Raw genomic sequence first — 27,594 nt, 5'->3', positions numbered from 1 at the left:
ACCTATTAAATTAGTATATTCTACAGCATTAGTTAAGCGATTACGCTGCAGGTCTCTTCCTTTTTGGGGTTGAGAAAATGCTTTAGCTGTTTACCCTGTAATGTTCTGACATCTTTCATTGTCACATGTTCAATATGAGCTTTATAGAGCTGCATTGGAGGCACTTTTGTGGTGGAACGAGTATACTGTTAAGCATGTTATAGGCAGTTTGAACTGTTTCAATTTCAGCAATCTGTGCTACTTTTATTTAAATATTTCTTGCAACTCGGGAGATGTTTTCCATCCTAGCAGTGAGAATAGTATCCAGAGGCACTCAAAGTCTCCCAAAGGACCCTTAACTTGACACAGAGGCCATAATAGCTGAGCTCAGGCTGGTCTGAAAACTAATCCAGGGTTTCCATCATGTCAGTTATTGCCTTCATTTCATTACACACAGAGTTAGCCCCTAATGGATTCAGCTACACACTGTCTGCTATATAAAAAGAAAGAGAAAAAACGCAATTTATTCACATTTTCACTAGAGCGGACTCTGGCCATGAAATTTCTCTGAAAATGCAAATCGCTTAGTGCCACACTATTGAGTCCGGTGGTTAATGCTCCCAGTGGCAGCTTTTTTCCCAGGGCTAATGTTTTTATACTCCATGATTGAATGAATTGATCACTATATCATATTATCTCTATCACTCCATTTCTTTTTCTGAAGAAGTACAATCCATGATACTAAAACAACCAGCTTTAGTCTCTGGACAATTGATTATCTGCAATAATTTGCTCCTTCTATTGAATATAACAGAAAAGGAATTATTTTTTCAATTATTCAGAATGAAAACATATGTGGAGGAAATCAATGGGACCATGGATGATATCACATCACAATAGAGAAAGATTTGGCAAGTACTGTAGAAAGGAAGTAAAATTATGGAGGTTAACATGTTCTCTGAAAGCTTCTGTATTTTTACATCTATATTTAAGAATAAAAATTTTAAAGAAAAAACCTACAGCTAGGAAATGAAACTGATTGTTTTAATACTTTTGATTATAGTTATTCATAAAGAGTAATGCAAAAACTGATACTATATTGTTGTAGAGCTGATTGCATCTGATGAAATTACAGACACTTGAAAATTCTATGCAATATCAAACATTCAAATATTGATACAATTTTGAGAGAATGTTGATTCAATTACACCTGCATAATTGTTTAATTTGCATTTTAAATCTCAGCAGAGACAATAAAATTGGCTGTAAAATTTACGTAATAGCAGCAATTATTTTTCAGAAGAATCATTTTATGATTTCCCAGTTGTGATTTTGGATATAACAGAAGTCGTTCCAATACAGTGAGTATTTAAAAGTAACACTTTTTATGCACGAGTGCTTTGTACAATTCACAATACAAATACATGTTGTACCTCGAAATACATGAAAAAAAAAATCTGATTATTGAGACAGCTTTGTGTCTGAGATAAGTGTTCTGCTAAGCATCTAATAGATGGTTCATGGAGTTTAAATCTCAACAATCTGGATAGCTTTTGATAAAATATTTCTTGCAATGTGGAATTTTATTTCCACGTTGACAGTGAGAATAGTATCTAAACATTACAAATGCAATTCACACACATACACATATACATACAGAAATATGTCATCCTGAATGATTGCTTTTAAAAAGTGAATGCAGGTAAATCTTGTCACTGTCAGCAGGGTCACCCAGGCGATAAAAGAAAACTAGCCAGGAGCAGTAATGAATGCATCATAGTAGTTCTTCAATAGCACTGACAGCATTAACAGCAACAGAAAAACAAGCACATTTGTGAAGCTGTTTGAAAGTTGCAATTTTAGTTACTAGCTCAATGGCTGGGGAAGTTCTATATAGGCCAGAAAGCAAAAATATGTATAGCTAACATGTAGTAAGAGCTGAGTGATTCACCCATGATGGCCAGAAAAAAAAGGTTGACTCCCAAAAGCATTGCTCATTTCACTGTTTTGTGTTTTGGCCCAGGGAAAACCTAGCATGTCCCACACGGTAACAGATTTGGTATTCATCTGTGTAACATCATGGGAAGCTTTTCTATGTTAATGATACTAAATGGAATCAGAATAGTAACACAGAGATTGTGAGTTGATATTTCACCATGGTAAGTTCTGAAACTGAATTTAATAGTTTCAGAAAATGACCAAGATAACAATTGGCCTTTTACGAAAGCCCATTAGTCCTTTAATCCCCCGTAAGGAAGAAAACCTGCATAAACTTGATATCAATTCCAAATTATCCACTTGACTCTTAATACACCAAATGCAATGAGTGATAAACAATATCAGTTTGGGGTGTCGGCACAATCCAAGAATAAAATTGTGAAGTTTTCTGCATATTAACAATCTAACAAGAGTTATCACTGGCAGCAGGTGAAGAATGCAGCATTAGAAGTGAAAAGAAGGCAGAATGGGAGGTTTTTCATAGATTATCATAGAATTTACAGTGCAGAAGGTTCATAAGAGAAAACAAAAATTATCACAGCATTTCTCCCAAGGTGACAACAGTTCCGAGACTTAAATGCAATAACAACAAAAAGTTGTATTTATATGGTGCCATATTATACAAAATGTCCCAAGATGCTTTACATTATAAAACAAAATATGACATCGAGCCATATAGAAAGATAAAAGGATGGTAAAGCAAAAGCTTGATTAAAGGGGTAAGTTTTAAAGAGAGTTTTAAAGGAAGAAGCGAGGTACAAAGGCAGAGAGATTTGAAGAGGGACTTGGAGGGTACAGTACTGAGGCAACTGAAGACATGGCCACCAACGACGGAGTGATTAAAACTGGGGATACTCAAGACTTAGATGAGCATGCATATTTTAGAACGTTGTGGGGTTGGAAGAGATTACAGGGAAAAGGAGAGGTGAAGCCATAGAGAGATTTGAAAACAAGGCTGAGAATCTTAAAATGGAGGCTTTGCTTGACTGGAACCCACTAAACCCACTGTAGGTTAGTGAGGTAGGAGTGAGAGATGAATGGGTTTTGGTTTTGTCTATGTTAAAGATGCAATATAAATGCAAGTTGTTACTCCACAGATATCTGGTTATGGTTTTCAAAGGAAGTCCTCTTTGGACACAAATCTTTGTTGCAATTTTTCTTATTTGTTATGAAAACAACAGTTCAGCTAACCTGTGAAACAATAAAAATGAAACAAATGAAAAGCATGTCTCAACAGGAATACAGAAAACTTTACAGGAACCACAACTCTTTCCTGAAAGTGGCTTGGGTAACAGATATCTGCTATCAGATTCCTATATCTACAACTCTATATAAAGATATATTGTTAATATAATATATTGCTAATTTCGTAAATAACATACACACATATATAGAGCGAATGAGAGGCAGAAGCTTATATCATCTAAGATAGTAGTAATTTTAGAAAGTCAGTAACGGCTGATCCTTTATACAGATATCTGACATACCCTTCAAGTTTAAATCATAGTAGGGACAGACATAATCAAATGTACACCAAAACAGCAACAAACCCATCAATTACATAAATTATGTCCCTGTGTATAATGTTAACATGAATAAACAATGACCATGTAAACAAACATTATTTACTATAAATCAAGTTCTTCTCAGTAATCAAAGCATACCCTTTGTCAGACCTTGTGATCTTAAAACAGAACTTGATCAAATCTTGTTCCCACTAGTCATTATTGGTAATTTTTCTAAAACAAACACAAGAACAGTCCTCTGAGGAAAGCTGCTCTCACACTTGTGCACTGCATGCATAATCAGTGTTTAACTCTGAGCTGCACATGGCTATCTGCTAATTCATGGATTATATTATTTAAACAGGGGTCAAAGCTACCTTGTATTCCTTTGGGTAAGATCTATGAGTTAGAGGGATATTTCATTGAAGCATTATCCTGCATTGGTTTTCATAGACTTATATCTGTTGTTTCCCTTTCATTTACTTTACCATTGCTGTAGTTTAATATACATAATTTAAATAACAAGGGAATGTCTCTGGGCCAAAAACCACCTGCTGGTTTTTATTAGCTAATTAATGATAATTTATCTGAGTTACTCAATTGAGTAGAGCTATTAGCCTTTAGGAATCTCCGTACGTTGTAAGAATTTTTGATTATAATCATGCCGATTTCATAAAGAGAATCTTTAAAGAAAGTTCCTTGTCATAGATACCTGCAAGAAAAAAACGGATACTATCTTTTGGAACTGACCTGATGTTGTTTTCCCATTAAAAGCTTCTGTCTAAACATTCCCCTAACTTAAATGTTAACCTATTTTCTCTGCCAGTTTCTAAAGCACAACAAAAGTTGAATTTTACATTACGCTGTATTCTGAAACATTACCAAAAGGTAAACTTAATAGCCCCAGGAAGTGGGCTTGAGCATCTCAATGATTTAGCTGGCTCGTCTTTACCATAATTGTGGTGCACAGCCAGTGCTAAGCTTGCTGAGTGTCTGCATATTTCAGCAGGAGGTCCAAGTTTGTACAAGCCTAGCACCATTTAAATTTAGTCTATTCTTTTAAAGGGAGTTGCGTACTAGCTGGATCAGTTGATGGACGTGGCTGGAGAGGAGTTTCAGAGTTGAAAGAATCTGAATAATCTGCACAAAATGGCAGAGATAATGCTCTAAGGTTCTCTAATGCAGCATTGAAGGCCTTGGTTCAGGAGATGGAGAGTGGTCCTCTATTCACAGGGGAGTAGGAGGCCCTCCAGACTGACACTGAGAGAGCAGGGGGAACAGACAGCTGCCACAGTTAATGTCAGCGTGTCGCCAATATGCCACAAAAAGTTCAATAATCTCACACAAGGGCTGAAGATCAGTGAATGCACCTTCAAATTCTGTTTCAATTCACTACTCCCCTTCACTCACATACCAACCATTTTATCAACTATGACACACACATGCATCCAGTTTCAACTCAGCCTTGCCCCTTCAAGCCTCCCATCCACATTTCACTCCTTACACATATTGCTAACTCTCTCTTCTTCTTTTGTATGGCTTTAGAAGCAGAAGCTGTTGTCACAATTTTAATGTCAATTTCCTGAACCAGTCCAATACCCTGCTGAAGAGCAAGTCCAAGCCTCCCCGAACAGGCGCCGGAATGTGGCGACTAGGGGCTTTTCACAGTAACTTCATTGAGGCCTACTTGTGACAATAAGCGACTATTATTATTATTAAGTATAACTCTCAGATGTTGCCCTCAAACATGAGTTGGGCAAGATGCCATTTATGTGTCCCATGGTTTTGGTAGTGTTTCAATAGTTGCAACCAGGTGTGGTATCGAGGTGCTACTTGTACATAAGTTGGTCACATCATTCATGTGTTGTCTGTATTCTATTGAGGGCTGTCCACATTCTCGGAGGAAGATTGAAGTTCGGTTGCTGAGATGTTGGGTTGGAAACAATGGGCTGGATTATCAAACCGTGATACTAGTAGGCATTGTCGTGGCTCTTAAAAGTCACCGGCTCTCCAAATTATCCTGTCCCACCTGTGAAGATGCCTGCTGGTGGTGGGACCAGAAAATCTAGGCCAATGTGTTTAGTTGTGAGGATGTTTTCTGCCCAAGATTTCCTCCAGGCTTTATCAGTATTATGCTGTTGGAGATGTTTGATTCATGTCCAAAGGGGGTTTCATAGAGCTATGTGACAATTTTGGGGGTCTTGGAGGTCTCTGTGAACAGGAAGGTCCAGGTTGCTGCTGATATGAGTTATTTCCCTGCATGCTGCTGCATCCTGTTGAATGGAGGGACTGGTAACCACTGAACTGGAGTTGATCTCAGAGTTCCAGAGATTATCCTCATTACTGAGTGAAACTGTGTAAATTAAGTTTGGGGTGATCCATACAAAAAAGAAACACTGTCAGCTATTCAACCATGACAAGCACAGCACAAACACAGATTGCACCACACTCTGACATACTTCCTTTTCTCTTGCAGGACCCATTGGTGCACAATCGCAGACAGCAGCACCAAAACGGCAGAGGACAGGCATGGATGCATTCCTTCAACACAATGGAAGAGACAGTGCTCTTCATCATTGGATCAGTTACACAGAGGCTGAGGCCAGTGGCAGGGCTGAGAGTTTTGAGAATGATGGTATGTTCATACCTAATCCATTTCACATCCCACTTTCCCCTCATCCCACAATCTCTTCTGATTTACAAGCTAGATAGTCTATGCATGCATCATATGCTTCCCTTCCTATCCCATCTCTTTTCAGTTACCCCAAAAATGCAACCTGTCCAGGCAGTGGTGTAGGAACAAGAAGTGGAAGAAGGGAATGATGGTGAAGAAGCACTGCTAATCGCTTCCACACTTGCAACCACCAGCTCGGATACAGAGCGCTCAATTACACGAGTTTTGATACAGAGATCTCAGATAAGATGCATTAAATAGCACTGGTGGACAATCTTGCATATTGAGCAATGCAGGATTAAGGGAGGAAATTGGCTGGAGTGTTTGGATCAAAAATTGCAACACTAGAGTCAAATCAGCATTACAATCTCACTGAAGTCACAATCTGCCTACTCTGTATAATTCTGCATTTGTTCGGAGCACTTGCACCAGTAACATTCCGTCTAGTGTGACCTGCACCAGAAGTGGGCAGGTGGTGTGCACACCACTTTGGACCCAAAATGACACCTGCAGAGCTGAAAATATGGGTAAAAGAAAACCAAATTTTATGGCCCAAGACTTTTCAGAAAAATAGACATGAATAAAGAATAACATCAGCAAAAAGTCCAAATGGGCTATTCATGTTTGGCACCACTATAATTGTGCCTGACTCTTTACAAATGAATTAATCAAATTTGTGCTCATAAAGGGTTGTCAAGTTCGTTAATGATGAATTCATGCAGCATTATGCTGCTGAACCGTTAAATCAAAAAATGAGTATTTTACTCCAGGTCAAACTTAACATTCATTAGTTTAAGAAATTAGATATTTTGAAACATCCCTTCAACAAAGTGAGGAGGGACTGTTTCAAATTAGCTTCTTAAATTAAATGTAGCTCATGTGGGAAAGAGGTGGTAGCCAACAGAGAAAGATAGAAGGAACTAACCCATGCAAATATGTGAAATTGTGAACTTGGCAACTGTGCTCCATCAGACCCACAGAATCTTTGAACTTGGCAACATTCTGGAATTGAGGGAGGTTCCCTAATTTCCTTCCCATTGCTGGGCTTTCCTGATATTATGGTCACCCCTAGTATGTCTGTCTTTAGGCCAGAAAGACGGTGGAGGCGTCTGAGACTTCCCCTGATGCTTCTGCAGTTACAAGTGTGTCTGGACAACCAGCTGAGCCCTGCAGAATGCCTGGTCAAGAAACAACAACAATACTTCCTCAGGACCATAAGGATAGCTTAGGACCCCTTCCTACCTGAAAGTTGGAGGTAGCCCTGCAAGCTGATTGAATCAACTCTCTAGTTTTTCCCTGCTGCCCACCTATTACAGGCGGGAGGCTTGACTGGATTTAAAAGGGGCTTGAGAGTGAAAATAATCCAGACTTCATTTCTGCGCAAAAGGGGAGTTTCTAACTTCCCTCCAGAAACAACTGTCCAAAATCCTCCTTTAGTTATATCCAGATGATAAAATTAAAACCATGGCCGAGATTTACTGCTCCCGTTCGCGTGGGGTGGGTTTGGTGGCGAGAACGGAAAGTATTGTGAGAAAGCCAAAGTTGCGTTTCAGATCGCCGCAAAAATAGGAAACAATCGTCCCTTCCTCCCAACAGTGGCACATCGTGTTTCCCGCCGTTCAATGTCAGGAACCTGCTGGGCCCGGATCTCCCTTCTGGGACCTAAGTCCCCACGCCGGCAGGAAAACCGGCGCCAACCACTCCGGCGTCAACAGCCCCCAAAAGTGAGGAATCCTCCGAACCTTCAGGGGCTAGGTGGACGCCGGAGGGGTTGGCGGCGCTCCAGCCGGCGGCGAAGGGCCGGCGCGAGTTTGCGCATGCGCGGTACGGCCTGCGTGATCTCGTGCATGCGCGGACCAGCCGGTGTATTTCCGCGCATGCGTAGACCGGCCGGCGTATTTCCGCGCATGTGCGGGGGTTCTCTTCTCTGCGCTGGCCTCCAGGCAATATGGCGGAGCCCTACAGGGGCCCGGCGCGGAGGTAAGACGTCGGCCGATGGAACAAGCCCGCCCACAGGTCGGTAGGCCCCGATCGCGGGCCAGGCCACCGTGGCCCCCCCCCCCCCCCCGAGTCGGATCCCCCCGCATTCCCCCGAGGACCACCCCCACACACTCACATGCCAGGTCCCGCCGTGCGTGAGTTGAGTAATCCCGTCACCGCCCAAAAAAGGCGCCGGAGAATAGGGCAGCCGGCGTCGGGGCAGGATTTGCGCCTCCCTCCCCGGGGATTCTCCGACCCGGCGGGGGGTCGGAGAAAAGTGGCCCTTATTGTAATATATTAGCATACCATTACTGGACCCATATCCCGGTGTCAAAAAATGCATCCACAGCGGCGTGATGTCAGAACGGCGCAAAGCACAACTGGTTTCAAAAGGTGTGCACCTGGTGAGCAGAATTGTGAGGGGTGCATGGTGAGCTCAGTGCTCGCAGAGCAGCTTCATAATTCTGGGAGTGGGGACAGTAGTTGAATCAGAGGCCACATGGGTTAGATTGGGGGAGGACACGGATTGAGTCGGTGGATAGGGGCTCAAGTCAAACGTTACGAGATTTGAATCAAGGGCCACTTGGGTTGATTTGGGGAGGCAGGGGTTGAGTTAGAGGATACGGAGGTTGAGTCAGGGACTACGAAGATAGAGTTGGGGGATGGGAGTACACACGCAAGTCTGAACAGCAGCATTTTGTAGGATGCCTTCTGCTGCTGGGCGAAGGGCTTCTTGGGAGGACTGCGCAGCGGGAAGGGAAAGGAAGCTGGGGCGTGGGCTTCAATGCAGTGGGAGGGTGGAGAATCAGCTCTGACTGACGGCTCCACACAATCAGGAGGGGGGTGGGTGCTTCTGGAGGTGGGACAAGGACAAGGCTAATGGAAAAACATGTCAATGATCAGTATCCCGTTGCAGCTGAGGCTGTTCAGCTTGAACTCAACTTGGATTCAATCCAGTCACTCAATTATGTCCATTAAAGTAGCACTTATGTATGCGAGTGCTACTGATTTCTCCTCAGGATTTAACTCTTGGTGCACAGACTTCCAAAATCGACAACTACCATTGTGTGCCTGTATCATTGCCCACCTAAGCAAGCAACTCTATCCTCTTAGGAAGGTGACAATGGCACACTGGCCAAGAAGAACCGTTCTAATTCTTGGCTGTGTGTGGAAGTGCCTAATGACAAATGGTTCCCATTGACCAAGTTGAGTGCAGTGTCTTGGAGTGTGATTTAGACCAATTCCTGTGCCTGAGATGAGAGCTCAGAATGCAGGAAAGTGGCCAAATTTCTTGCCACTTGGCCATGCGGTGTGGGACAGTTATAATGTGGGGTCTTGCCCAACCAGCTTGCGAACTAAGGACTGGGTATCAATGTTTTGGCCACAACATGAATCAGTGGGCTTTGAGAGGTAGCTGCAGATGATGAATGGTCAAACACTGGCCCTTAGGAGACAAATACTTACAGTCAAATCTCTCTCTTCGCTACTACAGTGTGGAAGCCATGAAGAAAATGAAGACTGATGATCTTGCTGTCATCCTTCTCTCTTATAGGCAGGAGAAAATCATAGATTATCATAGAATGTACAGTGCAGAAGGAGGCCATTTGGCCCATCAAGTCTGCACCGGCTCTTGGAAAGAGCACCCTACCCAAGGTCAACACCTCCACCCTATCCCCATAACCCAGTAACCCCACCCAACACTAAGGGCAATTTTGGACACTAAGGGCAATTTATCATGGCCAATCCACCTAACCTGCACATCTTTGGACTGTGGGAGGAAACCCACGCACACACGGGGAGGATGTGCAGACTCCGCACAGACAGTGACCCAAGCCAGAATCGAACCTGGGACCCTGGAGCTGTGAAGCATTTGTGCTATCCACAATGCTACCGTGCTGCCCACGAAAAGAAGATGTCAATGGCAGCGCTTGACATGCCAAAGGGAGGAGCAGAACCTTCATTTAAATTTTTTTTTAAGAGTACTCAATTATTATTTTTTGCATTCACGAGGCATTCAGAGCTCCATGGCATCAAGCAGCGACCTATTGAAGCACAAGGGATTCCAGTCACTGAATGTCCAGTTTTTCTGCAACCACACCAAATGCATCCTGCAGGTGTACCCTTGATTCCCATTGAGTGAGCATAACTCCTTCATTTTGAGCCACTCTCAGACCCCTGACATGTTTCAGGGTCCACAGCGGCTGCAGGGTTAGCTCCTTGTGCACAAGGGCTATCTACTGAGGATATGGCTGATGGTGACTGTGTGGAGGCCACACAGTGCAGCTGAGGCAGCATACATTGAGATTCATGCTGTAGCTTGTATTTTAGTGGAGTAGATATACCACAGAGATGTTGAAGATAAGGTCAGGTGCCTGGATCAGTCTGATGAAGCCCTACAATATAATCCACAAAGGGGGTCAAGCATCATCATTGTCTGCTTTCCCTGCACAATTTGGTGCTGCAACAGGGGGAGGAACTGTCTGAGGGGGAGTTGGAATAATGCCATGTCTCCTCCGATGAGGAGGACGTAGAAGGGGATGAGGCTGAGGAGGCTCTTGAGGCAGAGGATGTTGGCAATGAGGAATAGGCAATGTCCAGATGAGGCAGACATGCTTGGGACACGCTCACTGCTGCTAGATTCATGGCAAGTGATGAAGACATCCAGTGACAACATCCCATTATCTTCACATGGCACCTGTGAGCATTACTCTCCCTTCTGACTGATGGCAGTGCACACTCTCTGTGAGAAGGCTCATGTCATAGAGAAACAGCGGATGGCTGTGGATCGAACATTGTAAAGTGCTCACCAATTTGTGACCCCGAGGCTGCTCTAAACATTAGTCCCACCAAGGTATATGTCTATGCGCTGGTGGAGGCTGTGGGTGAGCGCTTTGATGGGTTGGCCACTGAGGGCTCTGAAAAATCATTGCCAATGCTGCTCTCTGGGCTGGTGTCCAGGACCTGGCCAGTGGATCCCTGAAGCTCTTGCCCAGATGAGTTGCAAGAAAAGGGGACGTCATTCAGGCATGGCATGGGCCTGAGAAACAGGAGACATAACTCACAGTATGGTGGTCTGATGAATGTTGCGGTGCTGGACTTCACTTAGTTTATCGCCGCTGACCTCACAATTAGCACACGAATGGTCTATGGCCTTGCTGGCCAGCTGAAGTATCGCTCCTCAAAGTCTGTAAGGACCTTCAGTTCGGGCAGCCTATTACGAATCTGGGATCTCTCCCTCTTGCTGTGTGACAGCTTGTCTTACATGAAGATCGATGGAGAGAGTGTAATTAGGACACCTGCCAGACCAGATAATGTGTGGCACATGTGGGTGGTGAATGGGGCAATCGACAGGATGAGGGCACAACCCACAGGGGAGATAAAGGTGTATGCAGGAGAGCATGTGGTGATGTCCCTTGAACTGGCAGATGTGTGATGGGTCTGTGATCTTAAAAGTGATGAGAAGAGTGACTTACCCTGGCGGAAGTGAGGAGATGATTCATTCTTTTCTGGTACTAGATGGCTGTCCTCTTCTGAATGGAGTTGGCACACAATCGCTGCCATCGCCTCCCATGCTGGGTTTGTGGTCTTGCTGCTGGGTTTTCATCTGAAGTGCAGGTAGATGATATCATGGTGGCCCTCCACAAAGTTGAGCAGGCTCTCTATGGGAGGCATTGGAGAACTTTGGCGTAGATTTCCTGGCAACCTGCGAGGTGTGGCTAATGTGCACTTGGGCGGCCTTTAAATATGGCACCACGATCAGTAAAGCGCTGAGGTGATGTCGGAGCGGGTAAATCAGCGATGACGTGCCTGCCATTTAACATGGAATTCGTGCATGCAAATCTTTGGCACTAAGTACTTGATGCACAATCAATACTCTTGAGACCACGAGGAGTCATATCGATTCAGCTTTCATCAGATAGAACTGTACCCAGCAGCGATGTTACAGAAGTGAAGGCAGCTGGGACGGCACCGGTTCTTATACCCCGCCTCTCAGGGCGGGGCTATTTACATTATCCAATGGAAGACCCCGCGGTCTAGCCAATGGTCATTCACCTCTCAGGTACTGCAATACCTGGTATTACCACATTCACCCCCTGTTAAAAAAGGAGCCAGTGGGGTGATGGCCAGTGTCACTGTCGCCTTTGCATGGTAGGACCAGGTATTGCAGGTACCATGCTGTCGAGAGTAACGGAGAAAGTTCTTGTGTTGTTTATTTTTTCATGGTGCTGCAATCAGACGATCGGGTGGCCTGGTCGTCCTACTGGAGCGTCTAAGTTTCGGCGGCAATCCTGGTGAGGGCCCCGGCAGTTGTGACTCTGCGAACGTGGTGTCTTCCTCCCAGGCAGTTTTGTCACCCATAGGCGGCGCTGTAGGGGCGCCTGTAGGGGGCGTCGGTGCCTGTTCGGCGCTGGGTCGGGGTTCCGGCGGCAGTACTGACCCGCCGGTCAGGTGCTGCGGGGGGGGGGGGGGGGGGGGCAGTGGCGCGGGCGTGCGTGGAGCTCCGGCGGGCGCCAGGTCCCGAAGGGAGACCGTATCTTGGCGTCCGCCGGGGAACGCTACATAGGCGTACTGGGGGTTGGCATGCAGCAGGTGGACCCTCTCGACCAACAGGGCCGACTTGTTTCCGCATGTTTCCGCAGCAGGACGGGTCCGGGTGTCGCTCGCCAGTTTGGGAGCGAGGTCCCAGAGGAGGACTTCCTGGGGAAAACAAGGAGATGTTCGTGAGGTGTCTGGTTTGTGGTAGTACATAGCAGGGACCGAATTTAGTGAGGGGCCATTGGGAGGACTTCTTGCCAGTGGGAGATTCCTGGACCGAAGGGCCAGCAGGACGGTCTTCCAGACCGTTCCATTCTCCCTTTCTACCTGCCCGTTACCCCGGGGGTTGTAGCTGGTCGTCCTGCTCGAGGCGATGCCTTTGCTAAGCAGGAACTGGCGCAGCTCGTCGCTCATAAAGGAGGACTTCCTATCACTGTGGATGTATGCGGGGAAACCGAACAGTGTAAAAATACTTTGGAGGGCCTTGATGACGGTGGTTGTGGTCATGTCTGGGCAGGGGATGGCGAATGGGAACCGGGAGTACTCGTAAATCACGTGAAGGAAGTACGTGTTGCGGTCGGTGGAGGGGAGGGGGCCTTTGAAGTCCATGCTGAGGCGTTCAAAGGGACGGAAAGCCTTTATCAGATGCGCCCTCTCTGGTCGGTAGAAGTGCGGTTTCCACTCCGCGCAGATTCGGCAGTCCCTGGTGACTGTCCTGACCTCCTCGATGGAGTAAGGCAGGTTTCGGGACTTAACGAAATGGAAGAACCGGGTGACTCCCGGGTGGCAGAGGTCCTCATGGAAGGCTCGGAGGCGGTCTACTTGTGTGGTGGCACAAGTGCCGCGGGATAGGGCATCAGGAGGCTCGTTCAGCTTCCCGAGACGGTACAAGATCTCGTAATTGTAGGTGGAGGGTTCGATCCTCCACTGCAAGATCTTGTCGTTTTTTTATCTTGCCCCGCTGCGCATTATCGAACATGAAGGCCACCGACCGTTGGTCCGTGAGGAGAGTGAATCTCCTGCCGGCCAAGTAATGCCTCCAGTGCCGCACAGCTTCTACTATGGCCTGGGCCTCCTTTTCGACCGAGGAGTGACGAATTTCGGAGGCATGGAGAGTGCGGGAGAAGAAAGCCACGGGCCTGCCCGCTTGGTTGAGGGTGACGGCCAGAGCTACGTCGGACGCGTCGCTCTCGACCTGGAAGGGGAGGGACTCGTCGATGGCGCGCATCGTGGCTTTTGCGATGTCCGCTTTGATGCGGCAGAAGGCCTGGCGGGCCTCCGTCGACAGGGGGAAGGTTGTGGATTGGATCAGGGGTCGAGCCTTGTCGGCGTAATTAGGGACCCATTGTGCATAGTAGCTAAAGAAGCCTAGGCAGCGCTTTAGGGCCTTGGGGCAGTGAGGGAGGGGGAACTCCATGAGGGGGCGCATGCGTTCAGGGTCGGGGCCTATGACTCCATTTCGCACTACGTAGCCTAGGATGGCGAGACGGTCGGTGCTAAACACGCACTTCTCCTTATTGTAGGTCAGATTTAGGAGGTGCGTCTGGAGAAATTTACGGAGGTTGGTGTCGTGGTCCTGCTGGTCATGGCCGCAGATGGTGACGTTGTCAAGATACGGGAACGTTGCGTGTAAGCCGTACCAGTCAACCATTCGGTCCATCTCACGCTGGAAGACCAAGACCCCGTTTGTGACACCAAAGGGAACCCTTAAAAAGAGGTAGAGCCGCTCATCTGCTTCGAAGGCATTGTACTGGCGGTCCCCATGACGGAGGGGTAGCTGGTGGTAGGCAGACTTGAGATCCACCGTGGAGAAGACCTTGTATTGCGCAATCCTGTTTACCAGGTCGGCAATACGGGGGAGAGGGTACGCGTCCAGTTGCGTAAACCGGTTGATGGTCTGGCTATAGTCGATGACCATCCTATGTTTCTCCCCGGTCTTTACCAACACGACTTGAACCCTCCAGGGGCTGTTGCTTGCTTCGATGACCCCTTCCTTCAGCAGCCTTTGGACCTCGGACTTGATGAAGGTCCGGTCCTGGGCGCTATACCGTCTGCTCCTGGTGGCGACGGGTTTGCAATCTGGGGTGAGGTTCGCAAACAGGGAAGGCGAGTCGACCTTAAGTGTCGCGAGGCCGCAAACAGTAAGGGGGGGTATAGGGCCGCCAAATTTAAAGGTCAGGCTTTGTAGGTGGCACTGGAAATCCAGTCCCAGAAGGGTGGCTGCGCAGAGATGCGGCAGCACGTACAGGCGGAAATTGCGGAATTCCCTGCCTTGGACGGTGAGGTTCGCGAGGCAGGACCCTTTTATCTGCACCGCGTGTAACCCGGAGGCTAGGGAGATCCTTTGTTGGATGGGATAGGTGACCAGAGAACAGCGCCTTACCGTGTCGGGGTGGACGAAGCTCTCCGTGCTCCCAGAGTCGATGAGGCACGACGTCACGTGGCCGTTGATGGCGATCGTAGTGGTGGCCTTCGCTAGCGTCCGGGGCCGACTCTGGTCCAGGGTAACGGAGGCCAGCTGCAGCAAGGAGTTGAGGTCGGGCAGCGCGTAGTCAGCCGTGCTGGGGGCTTGAGGCCCCATCCAATATGGTGCCGGCCATGGATCGCACATGGAGTCCGGGGACGGGGACTTCGAAGATGGCGGTGGGGAGGAACAAAATGGCGGCGGGGAGGAACAAAATGGCGGCGCGCACTGCTCCAGCGTGGCGGAGGCCAGCTGCAGCAAGGAGTTTTGGTCAGGCAGCGTGTAGCCAGCCGTGCTGGGGGCTTGAGGCCCCATCCAAGATGGCGCCGGCCATGGATCGCACATGGAGTCCGGGGACGGGGACTCCGAAGATTGGACCGGCGAGGGACAAAATGGCGGCGCGCACTCCTCCAGCGTGGTTGCCGGGGGGCAAAATGGCCGTGGCTGTGACGCTGTCTGGAGGGACAAAGGCTGTGGTGCGCGTTGGGCTGGCGGGGCTGGGAAAAAGGAGTGCGGTGTGCCTTGGACAGTCGGGACTTGAAAAAACGTCTGTGGTTGAACAGTAGGGGCTGGGAAAAACGGCTGTGGGTACTCGCTGGATACCGCGGCCACCGCGCGGGCTAGACAGACTGGGCATAGTGGCCTTTCTTGCCGCACCCTTTGCAGGTGACGGTGCGGGCCGGGCAGCGCGCGCGCGGGTGATTCGCCTGGCCGCAGAAGCAGCAGTGTTGCCTGGCGGCGGTAGCGGGGCGCCTTGCCGCGCAGGCCTGTGGAGTTAGCGGGTAAGTCTGTGGGTTAAGCGGGTAAGTCTGGGGGGCTGCCCGGCGGGGTGCCACGCAGCCCAGGGGGGCGAGGTGTACGCGGGGGCGTACGCAAGGGCGTTTTTGTACGCCACGTCCATGGACCCTGCCAGGGCCTGGGCCTTGGTGAGGCCCAGTGTGTCCATTTCGAGGAGCCTTCAGCGGATGTCGGGGGAAACCATACCTGCCACGAAAGCGTCTCGTTCCCCGTCACCACTGGGCAGCCGCAGTTTTGGCCCAGCACTATCAGTGCCCGGTAGAAGTCTTCGAATGTCTCATCTGGGCTCTGCCGTGTCGTTGCCAGCAGGTGACGGGCGTAGACCTGGTTCAACGGACGAATGTAATGTCCTTCCAGCAGCTCCATGGATTTATCATAGTTCGCCGCCCCTTCGGTCAGGGGGTAGATCGCCGGGCTGACCCTTCTGCCTTTCCGTGGGGGTGTCGGCAGCCGTATCGAGGTAGCTCTGAAAGCACGCCAGCCAATACTTAAAAATCGCGGCGGAGTTTTCTGCGTGAGGGCTGAGCTGAAGGCACGTCGGCTTGATGCGGAGATCCATCCTTCAAAAGTACTTATCTGATTAAATTGATGCACAATCAATACTCAAGACCACGAGGAGTCATATCGATGCAGCTTTAATCAGATAGAACTGTACCCAGCAGCGATGTTACAGAAGTGAAGGCTGCTGGGACGGCACCGGTTCTTATACCCCGCCTCTCAGGGTGGGGCCATGTACATTACCCAATGGTAGACCCCGCGGTCTAGCCAATGGTCATTCACCTCTCAGGTACTGCAATACCTGGTATTACCACAGTACTGCACTATATGGGTGTAAAAATCTGTCACTGCCATTGGCTTGCTCATCGCCACTTTTACCACCCGACATCGGCCTTTGCAGATATAGGAGAAAGTCCCGCTCCATGACTGCAAAAACAAGACTGTATAAGACTTTTTAACAATACCCATGAATTCTCATAGTAAAATGTGAATCTGTAAAAAAACAGTGTTGAAAATAAATAGGGGATACAAACCAGTGAGCTTTTTTATCAATTAGCTTTCATAACAAAACTTTGCCTGAAGAAATTGGTTTATGCTTCTACAGCTTTGATCCTATGATCTGATTAGGTGTTGTATATTAGGAACAGAAAATTTAAAAAAAGTTTCAGAACAAAAAGTCAAGCCAGATCTCCAGCCACACAAAAAGACCAATCAAGACATAATTTATATTTTGGGGTATTTACTCCACGACCATGACTTTTCGGATGGCGGGGCTTCCCTTTGCTCCATCCAAGGAGTAGAGGGAGAACATATTCCACTGATACTTCAATCCTCGCAGTCATTTAATGCTCCAACAAGCCGCTTCCTTGGAAGGAAGTTCCACCTCACAGTTGACAGCCAAATCTGATTGGCCAGCAGCTCTTTCTCGTCTTACTAGTGCCACAAGCTACAGGGGTCAGGGACTGGAATTGCAAGCAGACCCCAGAGCCTACGTCCTGGGATTCCAGGACCAAGTAAGTTTTAGGGGTCTCAGGGAGAAGAGGAAAGGTGAGGCATAGGAGGTGGGCAGAGGGGGCTAGGAGTGTTGATGGAGAGGCCAGAGGTGGGGGGGGGAACCTGAAGCAGTCAGACGTTCCCGGCGGGGATGGGAGGGTGTCCCGATATTAAAAGGAGGCTGCTTTTGTAGGTTCTCACCACCCCATTCCTGCCCGAGGCCTGAACATGATTGTTTTTTGTGCTTACTTCCTGCCCCTGAACCCCTTCTGCCAGCCTGAAAATGGAGTCTGGGCAGGAAATAGCCCTTAAATGGTCAATAATTAGCAGGGGAGACTAGGACCTGGGGGCACAGCCTTAGAATAAAAGGGAGTCACTTTAGAACAGAGATGAGGAGAAATTTCTTCAGCCAGAGAGTAGTGGGTCTGTGGAATTCATTGCCACAGAGGGCGGTGGAGGCCGGGACGTTGAGTGTCTTTAAGACAGAAGTTGATAAATTCTTGATTTCTCGAGGAATTAAGGGCTATGGAGAGAGAGCGGGTAAATGGAGTTGAAATCAGCCATGATTGAATGGTGGAGTGGACTCGATGGGCCGAATGGCCTTACTTCCGCTTCTATGTCTTATGGTCTTATAATTGTCTACTTAAGAGGCCCAATTGGGGAAAAGCTGGGCCACTAGGCCAAGGCCTCATCCATCCAAGCAGGCACTGCAGCACAGTGGGTAGCACTGTTGCTTCACAGCTCCAGAGACCCAGGTTAGATTCCTGGCTTGGGTCACTGTCTGTGCGGAGTCTGCATGTTCTCCCTGTGTCTGCGTGGGTTTCCTCCGGGTGCTCCAGTTTCCTTCCACAAGTCCCAAAAGATGTGCTGTTAGGTGAATTGGATATTCTGAATTCTCCCTCTGTGTACCCGAGCAGGTGCTGGAATGTGGCGACTAGGGACTTTTCACAATAACTTCAATGCAGTGTTAATGTAAGCCTATTTGTGACAATAAAGATTATTATTATTATTAAATATGTGGTGAGATTGGGATGGGTAGAAGTCCAGTGGGAAAGCCACCTAAAAACCTTTGATTGTCCCCGCCTACAAACTTGCAGGCGGCGGAATGTAAAATTCTGCCCAAAATATTTATTGGGGCTGAGCATCTCTGATGACTCCCAAAGACAAGCATTTCACTTCTTCGGTATTATTTCATCTGCTTAATACCTGGAAATGTCATAGTGAGCCCCAGCGATAAAACCCAAAATTAACATTACTGGTGCCTTCAAATGATCTTCCTTGACTTTGCAAGCAGTAGATCGGACTTCCCAAACTTTGGATCTGGGTGTCATGAGATGATATTTTGTGCTTTCAAGCTCTGAGGCAGCAATGGCTGTGGAGTTCTGACTAAATGCAAACTGCTGCAAGGCCCCTTTAAAAGATTATTGGCGGGATTCTACCGTGTGGGGATCAAGTCCCCACGCCGGCGGGACAACCGGTGTGAACCACTTCGGCGTCAACAGCCCCGAAAGTGCGGACATTCTCCGCTCTTCCGGGGGTTAGATGGACGCGGGAGGGGTTGATGACGCGCCAGCCGGTGCTGAAGGGACTGCGCGAGTTAGCGCGTGCACCGAAGGGCCGGCGTGATCACGAGCACGAGCAGACCAGCTGGCATATTCTGGCGCATGCGCAGGAGGTTGTCTTCTCCGCGCCGGCCATGGCGGAGCCCTACAGGGACCGGCGCGGAAGGTGGGCCCTGATTGCGGGCCAGGCCACCGTGGGTGCCCCCCCAGGGTCGGATACCCCCCGCACCCCCAGCCGACTTACCTGCCAGGTCCCGCCATGTGGGAGCATGTCTAATCCACGCTGGCGGGACTGGCCAGAAACGGACAGCTGCTCGACCCATCGGGGCCCGGAGAATTGCTGGGGGGGCCGCTGCCAATGGCCCCCGATCGTGGCGTGATCCCCACCCACGTCCAAAAAGCGGCGCCGGAGAATATGGCAGCCGGCGTCGGGGCGAGATTCGTGCCACCCCCTGGGCATTCTCCGACCCGGCGGGGGGGGGGGTCAGAGAATCCCACCCATTAAGGGATATGGGCCAAAGGCAGGGTGGAGTTGGGCCACAGATCAACCGTGATCATTAAATGGCAGGGCAGGCTCGCAGGCTGACTGGCCTTTTCCTGTTCCTATGTTTCTAAATCCTGGTATTTATTTAATGGCAGGCATGAGCAAAGTCAGTGGTTTGCAAACTTTATCCCGGGACCCACTTTTACCAACCGGATGACCTTCACGACTCACTACGGCCGGCCTTCGCGACCCATGCCGACTGACCTTTCCTTACCTTTAATGTGACAGGTTAGCCTGCTTGGTCCTCATGATCTCACTCCAATCAGGTCACAGGAGAAGAGGTCAATGTGCATATTAGGTGCAGAGTTCAGCCGGTTCCTTTGTGCTGTCTTCATCTTTGGGACGGAAAAACCAACCTCGCACATGTAAGTCGTTGTGAAGGACAAAAGCAACAAAATGCTTGTCTAACTCAGCACTGGATACTTCTCAGAGATGCTACTCCAGATGCTGACAGCCTCATCTACTTTTGGTGTGTTTTTAATGTTACAGGTGAGGCGCAGTCTCTTCATTTGGAGTTAGCTGTAAGTTAATTTGACTCTGGGGTCTCAAACTCAAAAGGATTTTTCATCTTCCTCTTCTCTCTCAAAATCTGAAATTGTCCTTTGGAAAGGAGCGACAAAAACTGTTGATCAGTGCAGCCAGATGCGACTGAATAAGGCTTGTCAGCCTATTGACAGTTCCCTTACTAACACTGTTTTCTTCGAAGTGTCGTAGCAGTGTGAAGAATATCTGGTAGTTTTGGTTTTGTACTCGCATTGCCAAACTTTTAATGACTTTTGAAAAGCATCGATTTCTTCACAGTGCTGAAAGCAATCATTCTTCCCTTGCAATTTGAGGTTCAGTTCATTTAGAATTGAAAAGTTGTCTGCAAGGTAAGACATAATTAGCATCCAACTTTCATCACCAAATGAATCAGCCAGAGGGGACAATTTCTCAATGAGGAAGGCATGGATTTCATCCCACAGTTCATAAACTCTGACAAGCACCTGGCCCCTTGACAGCCAACGTATCTCTGTGTGGAACAATAAATGTGTGTGTTCGGCCCCCATATCGGAACATAGCCTTAAAGGCCTGATATTGAGCGTGCTGCGTTTAATAAAATTCACAATTTACAAAATTCCTTTCAACACCACTTCATGATCTAATGGAATTATTTTCAATACCAATGCCTCATGATGAATAAATGATTCCAAACAATGTCCTACCAGCTGCCTCCTTGATCCTTATAACTCCACTGTTTTTCCCGGTCATATTTGCTGCCCTTCCCTTGTGAATCCGCTGCAATGAATCCAGTCGAGCCCGCAATCTCCAATCACATAACTATTCAATGCTTCAAAAAATTTCAAAAAACTACAACACAGGACTACATACATGCTAAATAGGGGAAGCAGCTACAAAGGTAAGCAATTTCACAACCAACAGATCAGGTTAAAGCTCTACAGTTCTGTCACATTCAGATTTTCTTCTGTATTTACAAATGAGAGGGGCCATATTGTTGGAGAGGACAGTGTGAAACAGACTGGTCAGCTCGAGGAAATACTTGTTAGGAAGGGAGATGTGTTGGGCATTTTGAAAAACTTGAGGATAGACAAGTCCCCCGGGCCTGACGGGATATATCCAAGGATTCTATGGGAAGCAAGAGATGAAATTGCAGAGCTGTTGGCAATGATTTTTTCGTCCTCACTGTCAACAGGGGTGGTACCAGGGGATTGGAGAGTGGCGAATGTCGTGCCCCTGTTCAAAAAAGGGAATAGGGATAACCCTGGGAATTACAGGCCAGTTAGTCTTACTTCGGTGGTAGGCAAAGTCATGGAAAGGGTACTGAAGGATAGGATTTCTGAGCATCTGGAAAGACACTACTTGATTAGGGATAGTCAGCACGGATTTGTGAGGGGTAGGTCTTGTCTTACAAGTCTTATTGAATTCTTTGAGGAGGTGACCAAGCATGTGGATGAAGGTAAAGCAGTGGATGTAATGTACATGGATTTTAGTAAGGCATTTGATAAAGTTCCCCATGGTAGACTTCTGCAGAAAGTAAGGAGGCATGGGATAGTGGGAAATTTGGCCAGTTGGATAACGAACTGGCCAACCGATAGAAGTCAGAGAGTGGTGGTAGATGGCAAATATTCAGCCTGGATCCCAGTTACCAGTGGTGTACCGCAGGGATCAGTTCTGGGTCCTCTGCTGTTTGTGATTTTCATTAATGACTTGGATGAGGGAGTTGAAGGGTGGGTCAGTAAATTTGCAGATGATACGAAGATTGGTGGAGTTGTGGATAGTGAGGAGGGCTGTTGTCGGCTGCAAAGAGACAGATAGGATGCAGAGCTGGGCTGAGAAGTGGCAGATGGAGTTTAACCCTGAAAAGTGTGAGGTTGTCCATTTTGGAAGGACAAATATGAATGCGGAATATAGGGTTAACGGTAGAGCTCTTGGCAATGTGGAGGAGCAGAGAGATCTTGGGGTCTATGTTCATACATCTTTGAAAGTTGCCACTCAAGTGGATAGAGCTGTAAAGAAGGCCTATGGTGTGCTAGCGTTCATTAACAGAGGGATTGAATTTAAGAACCGGGAGGTGATGATGCAGCTGTACAAAACTTTGGTAAGGCCACATTTGGAGTACTGTGTACAGTTCTGGTCGCCTCATTTTAGGAAGGATGTGGAAGCTTTGGAAAAGGTGCAAAGGAGATTTACCAGGATGTTGCCTGGAATGGAGAGTAGGTCTTACGAGGAAAGGTTGAGGGTGCTAGGCCTTTTCTCATTAGAATGGAGAAGGATGAGGGGCGGCTTGATAGAGGTTTATAAGATGATCAGGGGAATAGATAGAGTAGACAGTCAGAAACTTTTCCCCCGGGTGGAACAAACCATTACAAGGGGCCATAAATTTAAGGTGAATGGTGGAAGATATAGGGGGGATGTCAGAGGTAGGTTCTTTACCCAGAGAGTAGTGGGGGCATGGAATGCACTGCCTGTGGAAGTAGTTGAGTCGGAAACATTAGGGACCTTCAAGCAGCTATTGGATAGGTACATGGATTACGGTAAAATGATATAGTGTAGATTTATTTGTTCTTAAGGGCAGCACGGTAGCATTGTGGATAGCACAATTGCTTCACAGCTCCAGGGTCCCAGGTTCGATTCCGGCTTGGGTCACTAGCTGTGTGGAGTCTGCACATCCTCCCCGTGTCTGCGTGGGTTTCCTCCGGGTGCTCCGGTTTCCTCCCACAGTCCAAAGATGTGCAGGTTAGGTGGATTGGCCATGATAAATTGCCCTTAGTGTCCAAAATTGCCCTTAGTGTTGGGTGGAGGTGTTGACTATGGGTAGGGTGCTCTTTCCAAGAGCCGTGGCAGACTCAATGGGCCGAATGGCCTCCTTCTGCACTGTAAATTCAATGATAATCTATGATTAATCTAGGACAAAGGTTCGGCACAACATCGTGGGCTGAAGGGCCTGTTCTGTGCTGTATTTTTCTATGTTCTATTCAGTTGTGAGTGGTGATGGACAATTGAACAACTAACTGGAGAAAGAGACCCCACAAACACCCCGTCCTGCATCATGTTAGTGCAAAAATCAAAGCTGAAGCATTTGCAAACATCTTCCTCCAGAATTGCTGAGTGGATGATCAGTCTTGGCCTCCTCCTGAGGTTCCCAGCATTACAGATGTCAGTCTAATTTTGATCACATGTGGTATGAATTAATGGCTGAAAGGTACTCGATACAGCAAATGGGCCCTGTCAACATCTTAGTCATAGGACTGAAGACATGTTCCAAAGCAAGCTGTGCCCCTAGTTAAGCTGTTCCAGTACAGCTATGACACTGGCATCGACCTGAAAATTTGTCCAGGTATGCCCTGCCACAGAAAAATACAGTACAAATCCAATCTGACTGCCTTGTCAATCTACTCTCAATTACCAATAAAGCGACTGATCTTTGACAGTGCAATTAAGTTACACTTATAAAGCAATTAAGTGACCACTTTGGGGGATTGATTAGCTCAGTTGGTTGGAGGGCTGGTTCGACACCAACAATTCCCGTACTGGCTGAGTTTATCTATGAACGTCCCGCCTTCTCAACTTTGCCCCTCACCTGCAGTGTGGTGACCCTCAGGTTAAATCACCATCAATCAGCTCTCTCTCAAATTATACTCTAGGACTGTGGCTACATTTACATTTTTTTTAATGGCCACTGCCTGCCCAGTCTCAATTTTTAGGCTGCCGGGAGGATGACAGTTCCAGGAGGAAGGCTGGAAATCAATGGAGTTAGATCCTGGGTGGGAAGGTGGTGTGCGCCTCCATCAGAAGCCTCCCTTCCAACTGGGAGCACCCTTCCCTTAAGGTTCGGTGAGCTCCGGACCTCCCTCTCTCCCAGGTTTATCTCTGGGACCGCGATTGCCCCCTAGAAAAGGTCTTCCCTACCATTCTCACGCAGACCCTTTAATTTACCCTTCTCTCGAATTCCCTGGACTTAAGTCTCAGGCAATGCCTCTCCCAGTCACTGCAGTGCTGTTCCTGAAGGGACTGGAGAGCTGAGGCCAATCTGATAGGCTGAATGAAGGATGGAAGTCCTACCTCCAGCCATTCAATGCTCATTAGATGTTCGGAGTCGGTGAGGATATGTATCCCCGATTCCCTGTCATCCTTAAAATTCTGCCCATAGGCTGCAGCGGTTCAAGAAGGCGACCTTCTCAGGGACTATTTGGGAGACAATAAATGCCTGCTTCACTAGTAGTGGTCACATCCCATGAACATACAAAATTAACATCTGCCGGAAGTATCCAGAGTAAGAAAATTATTATTCCAAACAGAATTCAAATCGGATTTGATGCCAGGGTGCCATTTTGGAGTTCTACACTTCAACCAACATAGCCTCAGACAGCAGAACTCATGTTTGGTTCCAGGAATAACCTCAATCCCCCTCCTCCCCATTAGTGATATTGAGAGGGATCATCAACTATTTGCAGTTTACTTACTGGTTGATCTTTTCTGGTTGTTGCCAGATTTCTACAAAAAGTGTTTTTTTTCCTCTAATTTCTTCAAGTTACAAAAGGTTACAGCGAGTTCTGTGGCAGATGCTAAAGGACATTTTGCTGATTTCAAGGCTTCTGCTTAAATCAGGGGCTCCAGACATGGGTACACTTGTTGAATACTATGGCTTAGAGAATGGACAGAGGAGGATTGGCTGCTGGAAGAGAGAGGACTTGGTGGTGGAGAAGGATTCTCAGCAGGAAACCATATCTGTCCAATCTCCGACCTGAATATCAGTAAGGAAAAATGGACCTGATTTTAACTCTGCACAAATAGCTGGGTTTGTACGCATCAAGATCTTGCTCAATGTGTGTGGTGGTATGTATTAGGGGTAATACGGTACACCACGTGTCGACAGGCTATTGGTGGAGGGATGCCAGGTCCTGATAGGATCTGCCACCTACTGGACTCCACCCAGAAATGCCGGTATAAGAACCCAGTTTTTCCCTCCATTTCCCTCAGCAGTTGTATTCTGTAACCACGCTGCTGGGGATAAAGTTCTGCTTAATAAGCCTTCAATTGACATTACCTCAACCTGCCTCGCGTCATATTGACGGTGCTACAATGTGTCAGATATATGTACTCCAGTAAAGAGGTCCTCATTGAAATCTGCCACCTACTGCAGTGATTACTGCAATCTCAGTGAAAGGTTACCATGGCAAGAATCCTTTCTGCACCAGGCTCCTTCCTGGTTGGATCTGGAGATTTTTGCAACGTATCTCAATTTTCTATCCACTATTGCATAGGGGAGGTCAATGGGGATCTTTATTCAAAGAGAGCTAACTACATTTCATTATTTCCTGCCAGAAACAAGCAGGTGGAATGAACAGCTTCACAAAAAATGCAGGTGCAATATGTCACTGAGTGCACATACATCACTTTGAAGACGTTGCATGTCAACTCTACCCAATAGTGGTACCAAAAAAGGATTCCACCCATTCTATGTCCGGCTGGTGTGTGACTATAGGCAGTGAATTACTTATGAGTCATTAGAGTCTGAGCTCAAGTCCCGTTCCAGGGTTTGAGCACAAAAATTTATGCTGAGACTTTGGCACAGTAGTGAGGGAGTGCTATGCTGGTGGAGCTGCTGTCTTTCAGTTAAGACTTTCAACCGAGGCCCCATCTGCCTGCTCGGCTGGGTGTAAAAGATCCTCTGGCACCATTTTCGAAGAAGAACAATGGAGTTATCCCCAATACCCTGGTCAATATTTGACCCTCAATCAACATCACAGAAAAAGTATTCGGTAGTTATTATCCTACTGCTACTTGTGTGTGTGTGCGGTTTGCAAAATGGTTGCTGTGGTTCCTACATTGCAGTTGTTGTATATTGTATGTTCAGTAGCTCGCATAAAGATGTTATGAGTCTTATATGGCTGAACATTGTGTTTATTGGGAACATATAAATATGTATGTCTATATATTTCCAAGCTTTACATGAGATCGTGGGCAGTACTTTATCCCAGTTCTACATTAAACCTTTTCTATGCCAGATACCCTTCCACTATGTTGTGTTATGTTATTGCTAATAACATAAGCTGCCACTTGATGTAGGCTCTGCTGAAAGATGCTCCAGATTCGGAGATAAGTTTAACGTATTTATTGAACGATTAACAATGCTCTTAAATGAGTTTGACACTCTACTAATCTGCTTCTCGTAACTCAGTCTATTCTGCTAACTATACAAGCTTGCTCTCGACCATGTGCTAGGGTGTGATGTTGCTGATAATCAACCCTGTCCTGCTCTCTTGGTTTCTGCCGGTGGAAGAGGCAGAGCCTGTGTGCCTTGTCCTTTTTATAAGGGTCGTGTAGTGCCCCCTTGTGGTAATGCCACCTCTGGGTGACCTGATTACCCATTGATTGTGTCCTGTTCTAATGGCTCATTGGTTGCATGTCTGCATGTCATGACATCTCTGGTGCTCCCTCTAGTGGTTACTTAGTTGTAGTGTATTTACATGAACCCCTTGTGTATATACAGTGATGCATATCACTACACACTGCACCTCCCCCAAGTCTTTAACTAGTTGTGCTACCCATTCTCTCTCTCTCCCCCCCCCCCCCCCCCCACCGCCTCCCACAATTCTCTGACTTTATAAATTCAAACTGGAGGCTTGTTTATTCTTACGTTTGGAGGAGTGGTGGCCTCTGTTGATTTGGCAACCTCTGTTAATTCAGAGTTTGAGTTGTAGTGTGTTTTTGCACTTGGTTGTTTTCTTCTTCTCGGCTTTTTCTGCTCCTTGGAGTTGAACGTCTCTTTGTCAACTCCCCATCTGCTCTGCTCAGGGATCACCGACTTGTCCCGTTATTTTCTGAGAATGTTCACTCTGTTCATTCGTGATAGGAACAAAATGTTTCTTTTTCCCTATGGTCTGCCGTGATCTTTGTGGGATTTGAATTGTCTCTTCCTGTCGTTTGGATGTTCCTCATTAGTGGGTTTACCTTACAGTTTGGTTTTTATCTCAACACTGTGTGGTGGTATGTATTAGGGGTAATGTGGTACCTGTGAAGCCGAGAGGGTATTGGCTGACAGGTCCCGGGTCCTGGTTGGATGTGCCGACTTCTGGCTCCGCCCTGAAGGCGGAGTATAAGAGCTCGAGCTTCTCCTCGCAGCCTCATTCTGTTGCTGAGCTGCTGGCGACAAGTCTCGCTTAATAAAGCCTAGATAGACTTCATCGTTTCTCGTCTCGCGTAAGTCATTGTGCGCTACACACTGCGTTCTTCTGTGTGTTTCCATGCCTCATTGAGTGTGTTCTGATGAGTTGATGATTGCTGGGTCCTTGCTCCAACGTTGTCTTGCAGCTTTGCACATTGGCTGGATATTTCAGTGTCATGCCGTGGTGTTTACAGATAGTGTGACAGCAAGCATTAGAGCATGGGGTTGGGCCTTCTTTTGAACAAAGAACAAAGAAATGTACAGCACAGGAACAGACCCTTCGGCCCTCCAAGCCCGTGCCGACCATACTGCCCGACTAAACTACAATCTTCTACACTTCCTGGGTCCGTATCCTTCTATTCCTATCCTATTCATATATTTGTCAAGATGCCCC

At 47.4% G+C, this 27,594-nt stretch overlaps 1 protein-coding gene across 5 annotated transcripts in view; it reads right to left on the bottom strand.

Annotated features, from left to right (window-relative positions):
• Positions 1–27,594, bottom strand: part of ttc29 (tetratricopeptide repeat domain 29) — an 830,052-nt gene that overhangs the window by 266,269 nt on the left and 536,189 nt on the right. The window contains exon 11 of one of the 5 annotated variants that reach the window (XM_072496101.1): positions 1,346–3,168. The exons of the other annotated variants lie outside the window; for them this stretch is intronic. Coding sequence (XP_072352202.1) covers positions 3,164–3,168 — 5 coding nt within the window. The 3' untranslated portion in view covers positions 1,346–3,163. Of the gene's footprint in view, positions 1–1,345; positions 3,169–27,594 lie in introns of those variants that run through there. 5 annotated transcript variants of the gene reach the window in all.

Source organism: Scyliorhinus torazame, chromosome 3, assembly GCF_047496885.1.
Source record: "Scyliorhinus torazame isolate Kashiwa2021f chromosome 3, sScyTor2.1, whole genome shotgun sequence".
Lineage (NCBI taxonomy): Eukaryota > Metazoa > Chordata > Chondrichthyes > Carcharhiniformes > Scyliorhinidae > Scyliorhinus > Scyliorhinus torazame.
The sequence above is the reverse complement of the archived record's forward strand: the minus strand, read 5'-3'. Positions and strand labels throughout refer to the sequence as shown.